Below are 14950 nucleotides of genomic sequence, written 5' to 3'. Positions count from 1 at the left end.
CCGCATGTGGGATCCGAACCCTCGGGCAGGAGCGCCGCCGCGCTTCCCAAGCGGCGCACTACCCATTGCGCCACCGGGCCGGCCCCTAACTCAGTATTTTAAACTGTCATTTTTGGCATACATCTAAGGTCCTCACTTAGTCTAGTTCTAGCCCTTCTAGAACTAATAATCCATTTCACCAAGGCTTTTGGTTTCATTAGTGGGCTCTGAATTTGTTCCACTCCTAGCTTGACCCAGCTTGTAGTTTTTATTATGGGTTTTTCCTTTAAACTTGCTTATTTAATATTAAATTTTCAAACTTTATTTCCTTATTTTTGGCAACATATGGGTGATTTTATTTTATTTTTTTAATAATCATATCTTATAGCAAATTAATGGGTAAGTAACATCAAAACACAAGAAGCTAAAATATATTAAGGAAACCATCACTATAGTGATTTACCTATTTTTATTCCTATTTTTTCATAAAATTTTGAATTGTGTTCAATAGACAATTTAAAACTTTATGTCTACATTTAGAATTTTATGTTTTGTGTAGAATGTGAAATTCTTCTATTTCTTTTACATTGATTAAACATAGTTGTTACTCTTTATGTACTGTTATTTATTTATTTTCTTTTTTTTTTTAAAAAGATGACCGGTAAGGGGATCTTAACCCTTGACTTGGTGTTGTCAGCACCATGCTCATCCAGTGAGCAAACCGGCCATCCCTATATGGGATCCGAACCCGTGGCCTTGGTGTTATCTGCACTGCACTCTACCAAGTGAGCCACAGGCCGGCCCTATGTACTGTTATTTTGACTATGGCTCATCTATATCTAATTTCATCCCCAAGGACCCTGAATGATTAGTCTCAGGTACTTTTTCTGAAAATCTCTGGCAAAAAACTTTCAGATAAAATTGAAATATGAAATAAGATATTTTATTTTATTTATTTTATTTTATTATTATTATTATTATTATTTTTTTTTTTTTTTTTGACCGGTAAGGGGATCTTAACCCTTGACTTGGTGTTGTCAGCACCACGTTCAGCCAGTGAGCGAACCGGCCATCCTTATGTGGGATCCGAACCTGGGGCCTTGGTGTTATTAGCACCGCACTCTACCAAGTGAGCCACGGGCCGGCCCCAATTATTATTTTTTTTTAAAAGATGACCGGTAAGGGGATCTTAACCCTTGGCTTGGTGTTGTCAGCACCACGCTCAGCCAGTGAGCGAACTGGCCATCCCTAGGTGGGATCCGAACCCGGGGCCTTGGTGTTATCAGCACTGCACTCTCCCGAGTGAGCCACGGGCCGGCCCAGAAATAAGATATTTTAAAAAATAAAGTGAATAACTTTGAGTCCTTTTATATGGAAGGCAGTGAAGGTTTACAAAACCAAATTAAAATAAGAGACCATAACAGTGAAGTTTAAAATATGCATTCATATTATGGCAAGCATGAGGGAACTCGGTGAGTTCATGAAGCAGGGAGCATTCGGCCTTAAATTGTTGAATGTTTTAGATTAAGATCAGTTGTTCTGAGTTTGGGGTGGTTTTGGGGTCTCTGGTTCTTTTCTTCCTTGCAGTGTGACAGCTATGAAATTCGCCCTGGTAAACACCTTGGAGTGTGCATTTCTGTGGCAAACAACAGACTTTTTGTTGGATCCATTCCGAAGAATAAGACTAAAGAAAACATTCTGGAAGAATTCAGTAAAGTCACAGGTAAAACAAAAATGTATTTCAAAATTAATTTTGGGAATTTGTTGTACTATTTATAAGTGCTAAAATATATAGATAGATAGATAGATAGATAGATAGATAGATAGGGAGGTGTATATCACACTAAGAATTAAAGTCTCCCATGACTAAATTGCTTCCTTTCTGTTTTATACTGGTTTGGACTAAGCAAGTTTTCTCATATCCTTAATTACTTAAATGTTCTATTCATTTCTTTGTTTTAATTGAATCTTGGTTTTTGCCAGAGCCTTTGCTCTGTGGCCCTCAAGTGAAGACTTTTTTCTCCCTGACGTTCAGTGTACCTTAGGGCCAAGAGGATGAAAGTTCTTACTTCCTTCTACCTGTTGCCTTGTCTAGGTTAGATTTTTTTCAATTTCCAATTCTAAGTCCATGGAATTAATTTGGAAGAACGTTTTATATCACAGGTCTATGTACATTTATGTATAACTGAAACAATTTAATAAAACCATACTTCCATTTATTGCACATGATTTATTGTTATTTTGTATTCCATTTCATTTTTTGAAATGCCAAGATCCACTGATACTACCTATGATTTAAAAACACTGTTTTACATCACTGCCTCCCCTTGTGAAAACCACTATTCATTTACATTTTTGTCATCCAGTTATATTCTCTTTTCCCCTTCCTTAAAGCTGTTATCTATTGCTCTTCTGGTTTCATCCTTTTATTTATTAATCTGAAGATTGATTCTGGCTTATAGTCTTCTTCTTCTGCCCTAAATCGACTTGTTCTTTAGTACCTTTAATATCTGTGCAGATGAACCATCCAAGACTCTAGACTCCTAGTTCTGTGATCACCTCATCTCTAGTTCTTTACTGCAGCTCCACCATATCCAGATTACCTTCTGGATCTTGTCACCAGAAATTCTACCCACTCTGAAATCTTGATTTCTAGCATCCCACTTTGTAACCACTGCTACTACCCATTATAATTGTTTTGGTCAAATACCCTTACTGGCACAGTTCTTTGACCTCATCACTCTTTTATTATCTACCAGCTCTTTTCTGGCTTCATGTCCACTTATGCATTCCTTTAGCTGATGTTTATTAAAGTGCCTGTTAAGTCCTGGCATTGTGCTGTGTGCGAGATACAGTGGTAGATGAGACCTATTCTCTGCCCTCATAGAGTCTACATTCTGGGAAAGGAGATAAGGCAAAAAAATTTTTAAAATATTTACACAGTGTGATAAAGCACTGTGAATGAGGAAATGCAAGATGTTTAGCTAGGGAATACCTACTATCCCTGTTTTGACAGTTATGAAGGTTTTTATGGTAAGGTGGCATTTCAATCAAGACCGGAAGAGTGGAGGATATAACATACAAAGAGCAAAAGGAAGTGCATTCCAAGAGAACAACTTATGCCAAGGCTTCAAGGCAAGAAAAAATTCAGTATATTAAAGTAACTGAGGGAAGGACAATGTTGTTCAAAGGTAGAGTTAGAATAGAATTGTATGAGAGGAAGTACGCAGGGCTTTTGTAGACTATGTAAGGAGTTTAGATTTTATTGTATATACAATGAGAAGGTATTTGAAAGTCTTAAGCAGAGAATAACATGTTTCATGTTTACAGAATATTATTCTTTCTGCTGTATGGATAAAGACTTGGAGAGGAGGTCAAGCGTAGAAGCTGGGAAATTAGTTGAGGCTGTCATAGTTCACATAAAAGATTGGACTAGGATAATAGCAATAGAGATAGAAGTAAATGGGTTTGGTATTGGATAGGGGAGATGAAGTAAAGGAAGAAATGAAGAATGTCTCATTGATTTCTGGCTTGACAGCTGGGTGGATGACACTGTTTATTAGATAGGGAATTATAGGGAATAGTCTAGGGGATAGTTTTTGGCATTGTGCAGTTTTGGACATGTTAAATTTGAAGTGTCTAAGACATCAAAAGGGATATGTCAGGCAAACAGGCACATCTGGAGCTTGGAGACGTCTGGCCTAGAAATAAAAATCTAAACATTTATGAGAGTATAAATAGTATTTAAAAGTAGGGCTAGCTGACATTACCTAGATAGAATATATAGAGAGAGGCAAGGGCAAAGGACTAAGACCAGAGGTACACTAATATTTAGCAATCACTTTGATTCTTGCTAAAACACTAACATTTAAGTTAGATTCAAGGAAGATTTTTGGCCATGATTAGTTGTTGAAAGTTCTCTTGGATTTATATTAATTTGGTTTTTAAGGTCCTTTGATAGTCCTTTTATAAATTATGAGGTCACGTTATATCAAATACTCTAAAACACTGTACTATGTTAAATGTCAAAATACAGTAGTTGGACCTGTAGTGTATGGCTGTACCTTTAGGACCCCTAAAATCAAAAAGGAACATGGAATACTGTCTCAAACCCCATAACTAATTATGCCGATCTGATTGCTAGGTAATTGGTGGCTTATTTTGAGGCTTCTCCAATTATTTTTTGCTCGTCAGCAAGTGGATTTAGGTCTGCCTAATCGCTAGATGTGTGGTGGATGCTTTTGGCTTATATATCTGGATGTTGGTTTAACAGAGGGTTTGGTGGACGTTATTCTCTATCATCAACCTGATGACAAAAAGAAGAATCGGGGGTTCTGCTTCCTTGAATATGAGGATCACAAGTCAGCAGCACAAGCCAGACGCCGGCTGATGAGTGGAAAAGTAAAAGTATGGGGAAATGTAGTTACAGTTGAATGGGCTGACCCTGTGGAAGAACCAGATCCAGAAGTCATGGCTAAGGTAAATGCAGTTGTTTGGGGTGGGGGTAGGGTTATCATTTAAATTTTGTACTCAGAATAAAGCTCAAATTTTTCTAATTTTATGATAAATACAAATTGTAGCTCTTGACCTTAATTAACTGTTTAGGCAAGGAGCTACTTTAACACTGAAGTTAACAGCCTGTCTTGGTATTCAGGCATTTTCATTAACCATCCCCTTTCCTGCCAATTAAATGTGCAAAAGGAACCAAAATGAAATCCCTTCAATTAAGTGTTTTCATATACACTGAATATCTGTTTAGTGTTAGGCACTAAGAGGGATACGGAGGTAATAAAAAGACAAGATCTTGATGAGTAAAGAGAGAAATAATGTTTTAGAGTTTATAAATTATAACCTTCATTGACCATAGTATGACTTTATCACATGGCCATGAATTATATTTTATTTAGATTTATAGCTAATTTTTCTTTTTCTTTTTTTAAGCTTTCCTTTTTTTAATGGTCAGGTTCCCTTAGAGTATTGTCCCCATGAAGAAAGGTATAGGATTGTCATGTTTGCTGTTATATGGTAGTGGCAAAATTTGCATGGCAAGTCCTGTGGAGGGCCCTCAGTTTCCTCCTAAGCCCTGTCCTTGCATTGCTAGGATATTTGCCTGGTAAATGCTGGTGCCATGAGTCCTGGTTCTTAGGCTTTCCTTTGGGTGACTCCTAGGATTGAAGGGACACATCAGAGTCCCTGCTGCAGAGTCTCTGTTGTTTGCAGTGAGTTCTTGAGTATTTTGTTTATGTCTGTTCCCTTCTTGGGGAAGCAGCAACTCTATGGATGGCCATGAATTAGTGGCTGGATTCTTCTTGACTGAGAAGTCTTTCCCACAAGCTTTTTTATTCCAGATTTTGGAGAAGCAAGTCCTCGCTCTGACTAATTTAGAGAAGTATTGCAGTTTATACTAGTATGGTAAAGTCTTTGTGGGCAAAAACCTTTTTGAGTTAAGCAGAGAAGATTCATTGAGAATGAACCAGAGAGGCTCTCAAAAGTGCTGCTCAGTATCTTTTGTCTCATATTCCTTGAGTATATGGGTGTCTAGGAAAGGGACTGGGGACCTAAATAGCCCTTATTTTTAATTTTTTCCTAGCTTGATTTTTATTTCCAGTTGTTTATTCTCCAAATACAATTATGACTTTGGACAAATTACTGAACTTGGATGTCATCTATTTTATTGAGCTTGGATAAATCTATAAGATCCTCTACAACTTTGAAACTACCTGTAGATACTAAGCATAGCCTGTATTGCTTTTTCTATACAAACATTTAAAATTAGCGTTATAGATATATTACACATTATAAGGGAGGAATAAAACCCCTGAAAATCTAAAGTGTAGCTAGTAATTTGCTTATCAATCACTTTTCACGTACCCCTGGTACACATTTCAGATGGAAATTCATCCTAAATCTCTTTTTAGGGTTAGAAACCTTGAGATTTTATTACTAGTAACTATTCTTTCTGTATCAAAAACAGGTTTCAGAGTGAAGGAGGTCTCTATAAACTGGGGATCAAGTATAAACTGACTCCTTTATTGTTTTCTAATTGAAAGAAAAAGTTTATTCATTAGAGTAAAGCTTCTGCTGTTCACTCTGTCGGTGTTAAAGTTCACTGAAGATTCTTTGCCAAGTTGGGTCAGTTTTCTTTTTTTTTTTTTTGTCTTTTTTCGTGTCCGGCAACGGATCCCAACCCTCAGTGTCGCGCCCGCACCGGACCGGGACCGGCAACGGGACCACAACCCTCGGTGTCGCGCCCGCACCTCGCTCAGCCAGTGAGCGGGAACCGGTCTGTATGTGGGATCCGAACCCTCGGCGGGAGCGCTGCCACACTCCCAAGCGGCGCACCGTAGCAGTGTGCCACCAGGCCGGCCCAAGTTGGGTCAGTTTTCTAATCAACCAGAACCTAAGAGCCTATAAGTATCTCTCTTAAAGGGACCCTTTTTTTCTGTTGAACTTTTTTTTTTTTTCCTTTTTGTCTTTTTTACTGACCGGCAACAGGATCACAACCCTCAGTGTTGCGCCCGCACCACGCTCAGCCAGTGAGCGGGAACCGGTCTCCACATGGGATCCAAACCCTCGGCGGGAGCGCCACCGCACTCCCAAGCGGCGTACTCTCCAGTGCACCACCGGGCCGGCCCTCTGTTGAACATTTTTAGACATAATTTCAACAAGTAATTTTTATATACTATGTTATGGTTCCATCACAGAAAAGAATAAAAGATCTGCGTTGAGGTAACCAAAAAAAAAAGTAAATAAACCAGTGGGGGCCTGTCTAATGTAGACGCTAGACCTCAATATAACAACATTGAGAAAAATAAAGGGAAAGAAGTAGAGGTGAAAATGTTAGTTTTTTCCTGTTGAATCAGTGTCTTCTCCCCAGATCCTTATTCCTATAGCCCTTTATCTGAAGTACAATTAGTTCAGTGTGCTTGTTAATTTTTTGTTTGAATAGGTGATGTTTCTTTTGTTCAGAAATCAAAAGTTACACAGAAAGGTATAGACAGAGAGGTCGCACTTATACACCTATCCCCGGGGCTACTATATGTCCCTTTCCCCTATAAAGCATCCAGTTTTAGTAATCTGTATTTTATTCCTTTAGTGTTTCCTTAGGCACACATGAGTATATATTCTTATTTTCCTTAGTTCTTACATGAATGGTTGCTAGTAGCCTACTGTATTCACTGATGTATATTTGCTTTACTTACCATCCTGTTTCATCAGCTATAGGGAAATACACCAATATTATATGTACCACTGAGATATTATAAAATGCTGCCAGTTACACTATAGCACAGTGCTTGCTTATCACATTGACTGTAAGTTGTATCCCTATTTTGGAGATGTAAAAATATGGGGGGAATGTGTCTCACTGATAGTGTATCTTGGCAATTTTTCTATATCAGCTCACAGAGCTCTTCCTTATTTTTTGTGGCTACGTAATATTCCATTTATGGAAATACCATAGTATATTCAGCTAGCTGGACATCGAGTTGTTTCCAATCTTTTGTTATTATAATATAAGGGTACTTCAAAAAGTTCATGGAAATTCGTATGTCTTTTAATTCCATTTTTCCATGAGTTTTTTGAAGTACCTTGTACTGTAAATGAATAAGGTTGTATCATGTAAATTGATACAAGTGCAGATACATCTGTAGGATGGATTCTTAAGGGTAGAATTGTAGGCAAAGGGTAAATGCATCTGTAATTATTAAACTATTGCCACAGCCCCCTCTGTAGGAGGTGTGCCATTTTATACTCCCAGCAGCAAAACACAAGAGGTCTATTTTCCTCATCCTTGACGAAATAGTGTATGATCAAACTTTTGGATTTTGCCAGTCTGATAACAGATGGTATTTCAATGCTGTTAATGATTTGCTTCTCTTACTATTTGAGCTTTAAATATGTTTTGAGGACCATATGTGTTTCTTTGTCTGAACCACACATTCATAAATTTTGCCTGTTTTTCTTTTCAGTTGTTGAGCTTTTTCTTATTTTCTGGTGCTCTGATATATATCTTTGTGATATAAGTTGCAAGTGTTTGTTCCCTATTTATCATTTGTCTTTTGACGTTGTTTTATGGTATTTTTTGCCTTGTAGAAATTGATTTTTAGTAATTGAATATATCAATCTTTCATGACTTGTAAATTTTAAGTCACAAGGCCATCCCCACTCCAGTATTGGATAAAAGGAGTCACCCTTATTTTCTTCTAATATTTTCATAGCTTCCTCCCACCCCCCTTCCTTTCATTATTTAAAATTTTTATCTATTTGGAGTTTATCCTGGTATATAGTGTGAGATATGGTCCAACTTTTATCTTTTTTTCTGATTAACACTATGCTGATTCAGTCATTTAAGCATTATAGTTTGTTTATATCCAACAGGGCTAGTCTCTAAATTTTGCTCTTATTTTTTTCCTGGCTGTTCTTTCTTGTTTATTTTTTCATATGAACTTTGGAAGGTTATCCAGTTCTAAGGGGAAAAAAACAAAACAAAACAGAAAAACTTGTTGTTTGGGGAGGGGGTACTTAAGGACCATGTTAATTTATGAATCAACCTAGTAATAATTATGTGTTGGTTCCTTGAAGGTTCTATTCACAGTGCTAGGTTCTTTAATGACAGGGTGAGAGAAGACAGGAACCAACAATTTATATAAATTGGCAACTAATATCAGAATCATTTTCTCGGCAGATTCTCATACTACCTATGACAGAACTTTTAGCACTGAGTGTTTTAGAGAAGGAAAGCTTATGCCATGAAAACAGGAAGAAATACTTAAGTATAAGACTTCAGCCAAAATTAAGTAAGCCAATGCCAAATTTGTGTATTTGTTGCTCTTAGGTGAAAGTTTTATTTGTGAGAAACTTGGCTACTACAGTGACAGAAGAAATATTGGAAAAGTCATTTTCTGAATTTGGAAAACTTGAAAGAGTGAAGAAGTTGAAAGATTATGCATTTGTTCATTTTGAAGACAGAGGAGCAGCTGTTAAGGTAGAAATTTTGAGATTTTGCTTCTTGATACTTGAATTTTGTTGTTGAAATTTGTTAAACACATAAAGTGACTTTAAAAATTGAAATAAATCCTCACTTATAAGTGGGACTAAAAAATAAATAACAATCACAATAATGCATTGAACTTTCAAAAAAAGATAACAGAACTGAGGTTGCTAGAGGTGAGAAAGGGGGCAGGGGTGGGGGGTTAGGGAGGAATTGGTAAAGGGTCACGAAAATCAATTACATTGTATAATGTTGAATATACTAATTATTGTGATTTGAACATCACATATTGCACACAAGTATTGATATTCAGTGCTGTACTTCACAGATGTACAATCAACTATGTTTCAATTAAAAAAAAACTGAAATAAAATTGGTTTTTGGCTTTTGCTAAGCTTTGGAATTTTCATCTCTGTAAAATGGTAGAAGTATAACAGGTTAAGACTATATTTCAAAGCCAGATTATTATTGAGGTTGTGAACTTAGGCAAGTTTTTATTTTTTTATTTTATTTTTTTTAAGATGACCGGTAAGGGGATCTCAACCCTTGGCTTGGTGTTGTCAGCACCACGCTCAGCTAGTGAGCAAACCGGCCATCCCTCTATAGGATCCGAACCCATGGCCTTGGTGTTATCAGCACCGCACTCTACCGAGTGAGCCACTGGCCGGCCCTTAGGCAAGTTATTTTTTATCTCTATTTTGTAAGCCTAAGGTTTGATAGCATGATGCCTTGTAAATATTACAAGGTATACTAATTAGTCGTCATAAATAATAAATAAATAGATAGTGAATGTATTATAGCTACTCTTTTTATCTCAGTTTTGTATTGTTATTGTTTTTTTGATTGGGGCAGGGTGGGGGGACAGCTGGCCCGTACGCATTATCTTTTAATTCCATTTTTCCAAGAAATGTTGGGGGGGGGGTGCGGCTGGTGGGTTAGGGGATCCGAACCCTTGGCCTTGATGTTGTAACACTGTGGTCTAACCAACTGACCTAACTGGCCAGCCCTTACCTCAGTTTTGTGAACCTATGAAAGAAACTGAGTGGTACATGACTTTACATATAAGTATAGCATATTTAATTCAATAGATGTGTTGTAATGGTGTGGTTAGTTCTTCATAGTTTTGCCTTTATTTATTCATTTTAGAGTTAGAATTGCATTGATTGTGTTTTGCTTAATTTAAGTAATTGTTAGAGATATTTCTTTTTTTTTTTTTTTTTTCCTTTTTGTCTTTTTTACTGACCGGTAACGGGATTGCAACCCTTGGTGTCGTGCCCATACCGGGGACCAGCAACGGGATCGCAAACCTCGGTGTTGCGCCCGCACCTCGCTCAGCCAGTGAGCGGGAACCAGTCTCCACATGGGATCCGAACCCTCGGCGGGAGCTTTGCCGTGCTCCCAAGCAGCACACTCTCCAGTGCGCCACTGGGCTGGCCTAGAGATATTTCTTGTACATAATAGTTGATTTACTCCTTGATCATAGTTTGACTGGTATAGAATTAATTGGTTTGTTTGTTGATGGAAGCTAATTAGTGAGGCTGTATTATTCATAAAATTCACACTTTAGTACAGAATTTAATGTTTGGCTTCTGAAATTTCCAATGGTATAGAACACAGATAACTAATAACGTTATACATTCTAAATATTCCTTTTGATTCAGTTGGTATTAAATAACTGGTTTTCCTTATTTAAAATATTTAGGGCCGGCCTGGTGGCGCACTGGAGAGTGCGCCGCTTGGGAGCGTGGCGGCGCTCCTGCCGAGGGTTCGGATCCCAGGTGGAGGGTTCGGATCCCATGTGGAGACCGGTTCCCGCTCACTGGCTGAGCACGGTGCGGGCGCAACACCGAGGGTTGCAATCCCGTTGCCGGTCCCCGGTGCGGGCGTGACACCGAGGGTTGCGATCCCATTACCGGTCAGTAAAAAAGACAAAAAGGAAAAAATAAATAAATAAAATAAAATATTTATAAGAATGGGTAGGATGGTTTACCAAATAAGGTTATGAAATTATAGAATTTCAGGCTGGCGGTTAGCTTACTTGGTTAGAGCATGTTGTTGATAACACCAAGGTCAAGGGTTCAGATCCCCTTACTGGCCAGCTGCCAAAAATAAAACAAGCAAAAAAAGAGAAATTACAGAATTTCTAGTCCAGGAACTGGAAGTCAACTCCAGGATCATCAGGGCAGAGTAGATATTCCATTCTTTTATTTATACTAGCAAACTTTTGTAGACTTGTTTAGTTGCTTTAGCTGAAGCAGTCCAAAGGTGAAGTAGTAAATGGGGAACATTGAAATCTAAAAGAAGTCTATTTTTTGTCTAGATACTTATAAATCACTGAAGGCTCTTCATGAAGAGAGCATTTTATTTTGTGTGCCCAGAGGGGATAAAGGTTGTATAGGGAAACAATATGGTGAGGAGGGGACATTTTGTTACTGAGTACCTGAACCTTGAAATATGTGTGTGGCACAGGTTGTTAGGTGGAACAGCATGAGTAAAGGACTAGAATATGGAATGCTTGATTACTGCGTTCTAGGAGATTGCTTGAGTCTTCGTTAGTCCAGGCCTTTTCTGGGCTCTGTGCTTTTAATTATTCAGGCAAAGTATGAGGCCACTTCCAAAAGTTCATGGCAAGATTCATATTATCTTTTAATTCTATTTTTCCATGAACTTCTTTTTTTTTTTTTTCCTTTTTGTCTTTTTTTCGTGACCGGCAACGGATCGCAACCCTCAGTGTCGTGCCCGTACCGGACCGGGACCAGCAACGGGATCGCAACCCTCGGTGTTGCTCCCGCACCTCGCTCAGCCAGTGAGCGGCCGGTCTGTATGTGGGATCCGAACCCTCGGCGGGAGTACCGCCGCGCTTCCCAAGCAGCGCACTGTAGCAGTGCGCCACCAGGCCGGCCCTTCCATGAACTTCTTGAAGTACCCACGTATGTTCCAGGTTAAGGGTTGCAGGGGTTTTTTTGTCAGTATCGTGTTGAATTTCACTGATAACCTCATTTGTGTTTCAAATCCTTGAAATTTTTGTGTAAGAACTGTGTAAGACCTGTATTTTTTAGGAGGTGGGGCAGTGGCTGGCCAGTACAGGATCGAACCCTGGACCTTGGTGTTGTCAGCACCATGTTCTAACCAACTGAGCTAACCAGACAGCCCCCAAGAACTGTATGTTAAATGCTACATGTTTATTTAAAAATACGAATCCTGAGGTTGTATGAAAGGAGAGGTTAGCACTCCCCTTGACAAGAATGAAAGAGGCTGTTGGGTCTGACCAAAAAAAGAAAGATATGAATCCTGAAAAGTTAAGTAATTTTTGTGTTGTTTGTATAAATACTGGCATTTTCCCTTGATATGGACTTGTATTTTTGGTATGGCTAAGCTTTAAGAACTTAGCTATTTAGAATTAAGGACCCACGATAGGCAGCTCTTTTAAATTTTAAAATATAATAGCAGGACACCAATTTTATTATCAAAGTAGTTTACATATAAGATGATAAGGTTAAGAGAGAAGTTACTTTTTGTGTGTTCTTTTATTTTTACTTTCTGGCTAGATTCATCTTTGGCAAATTAAAATAATTGTGAAGTAAATTGTTTATTAGGTATATCAAATGATAATTTGTGTTCTGTTTTAAAATACTGTTATGGGCCGGCCCTGTGGTGCACTCGGGAGAGTGCTGCCCTGGGAGCGCAGCGGCGCTCCCGCCGCGGGTTCGGATCCTATATAGGGATGGCCAGTGCGCTCACTGGCTGAGCGTGGTGCGGGCGACACCAAGCCAAGGGTTGTGATCCCCTTACCGGTCAGGAAAAGACAAAAAAATAATAATAATAAAATAAAAATAAATAAAATAAAATACTGTTACTTGTAAAATAAAGTTATTTTTCTAATTTTGTATAGGCTATGGATGAAATGAATGGCAAAGAAATAGAAGGGGAAGAAATTGAAATAGTCTTAGCCAAGCCACCAGACAAGAAAAGGAAAGAGCGTCAAGCTGCTAGACAGGCCTCCAGAAGCACTGCGTGAGTCTGCATTTTAATAGATACAACTTTGAACAAAAATAAATAACTTGAAGGCTGGCTGGTTAGCTAATAAGTTAGTTAGAACACAGCCTTGTAACATCAAGGTCATGGGTTCTGATGCCCGTACCAGCCAGCCATCAAAAAACAAAACAAAACAAAACAAAAAAAGAGTAAATAACTTGATAACGGAGATCAGGTTAATAAGACAAAATCCGGAAGAGTTTTGAAGTAAACTAATTTTTTTCTTTTCTCCCTTCCCTCCATTGCTAGGTATGAAGATTATTACTATCACCCTCCTCCTCGCATGCCACCTCCAATTAGAGGTCGGGGTCGTGGTGGGGGGAGAGGTGGATATGGCTACCCTCCAGATTACTATGGCTATGAAGATTACTATGATGATTACTATGGTTATGATTATCACGACTATCGTGGAGGCTATGAAGATCCCTACTACGGCTATGATGATGGCTATGCAGTAAGAGGAAGAGGAGGAGGAAGGGGAGGGCGAGGTGCTCCACCACCACCAAGGGGGCGGGGAGCACCACCTCCAAGAGGTAGAGCTGGCTATTCACAGAGGGGGGCACCTTTGGGACCACCAAGAGGCTCTAGGGGTGGCAGAGGGGGTCCTGCCCAACAGCAGAGAGGCCGTGGTTCCCGTGGAGCTCGGGGCAATCGTGGGGGCAATGTAGGAGGCAAGAGAAAGGCAGATGGGTACAACCAACCTGATTCCAAGCGTCGTCAGACCAACAACCAACAGAACTGGGGTTCCCAACCCATCGCTCAGCAGCCGCTTCAGCAAGGTGGTGACTATTCTGGTAACTATGGTTACAATAATGACAACCAGGAATTTTATCAGGATACTTATGGGCAACAGTGGAAATAGACAAGTGAGGGCTTGAAAATGATATTGGCAAGATACGATTGGCTCTAGATCTACATTCTTCAAAAAAAAAAATTGGCTTAACTGTTTCATCTTTAAGTAGCAGTTTGCTGCCATTTGTATTGGGCTGAAGAAATCACTATTGTGTATATACTCAAGTCTTTTTATTTTTCCTCTTTTCGTAAATGCTCTTGGACATTACTGGGCTTGCAGAGTTCCCTTATTCTGGGGTTTACAATGCTTTTATCGTTTCAGGCTTCATTTTAGCTTCAAAACAAGCTGGGCACAATGTTAAATCATGATTTTGCAGAATCTTTGGTTTCGGACAGTTTCAGTTTTTTGAATTTGGGATAGATTACATAGGAGTATGGAGTATGCTGTAAATAAAAATACAAGCTAGTGCTTTGTCTTAGTAGTTTTAAGAAATTAAAGCAAACAAATTTAAGTTTTCTTGTATTGAAAATAACCTATGATTGTATGTTTTGCATTCCTAGAAGTAGGTTAACTGTGTTTTTAAATTGTTATAACTTCACACCTTTTTGAAACTGCCCTACAAAATTTGTTTGGCTTAAACGTCAAAGCCGTGACAATTTGTTCTTTGATGTGATTGTATTTCCAATTTCTTGTTCATGTAAGATTTCAATAAAACTCAAAAATCTATTCAAAACATTACCTATTTCAAATTCAATTGTGTCCTAAAACATTATTTTATTCGTAATCCTTGCAAGGAATATTATTTTCAAAGTATAACTGCCTATGTGAGTGATCAAATTCATGCAAAATTTCTTGTCTAGTCCTACATGTATTCTGGATATGAAAATGAAGATTAGTCTAAATTCAATATTTATTCCAAATAGCACTTAATTGATTGGTGTTTTTTCATAGTCTCTTCTAATTTTGAAATTTTATCCCTTATTTATTTATTTATTTTTTTAAAAGGTTCAAAGGCTTTTGAACATTCTTGCAGGCATTGGATAATTTGTATTAAAACAAGTAAAATGGGGCTGGGGAAGCAGACTGCAATTTATTTTGACCCACATTCTTTCTATAAAGGATAATTTGTGGCTGAAGACCTTATTTGTTGC

General features: G+C 38.3%; 1 protein-coding gene across 5 annotated transcripts in view; it reads left to right on the top strand.

Moving 5' to 3' along the window:
* HNRNPR (heterogeneous nuclear ribonucleoprotein R) overlaps window positions 1-14537 on the top strand; it is a 36850-nt gene extending 22313 nt beyond the window's left edge. For 3 of the 5 annotated variants that reach the window (XM_008572837.1, XM_008572842.1, XM_008572849.1), the window contains 5 exons: window positions 1567-1702; window positions 4253-4458; window positions 8816-8965; window positions 12864-12985; window positions 13256-14537. In XM_008572837.1, coding sequence (XP_008571059.1) covers window positions 1567-1702; window positions 4253-4458; window positions 8816-8965; window positions 12864-12985; window positions 13256-13868 — 1227 coding nt within the window. In that variant the 3' untranslated portion in view covers window positions 13869-14537. Of the gene's footprint in view, window positions 1-1566; window positions 1703-4243; window positions 4459-8815; window positions 8966-12863; window positions 12986-13255 lie in introns of all 5 variants that reach the window. The other 2 variants (XM_008572856.1, XM_008572828.1) reach the window with 1 other exon arrangement.
* Window positions 14538-14950: the final 413 nt, after the last annotated feature.

The sequence above is a fragment of the Galeopterus variegatus genome, unplaced genomic scaffold (assembly GCF_000696425.1).
Source record: "Galeopterus variegatus unplaced genomic scaffold, G_variegatus-3.0.2 Scaffold50, whole genome shotgun sequence".
NCBI lineage: Eukaryota > Metazoa > Chordata > Mammalia > Dermoptera > Cynocephalidae > Galeopterus > Galeopterus variegatus.
The sequence above is the reverse complement of the archived record's forward strand: the minus strand, read 5'-3'. Positions and strand labels throughout refer to the sequence as shown.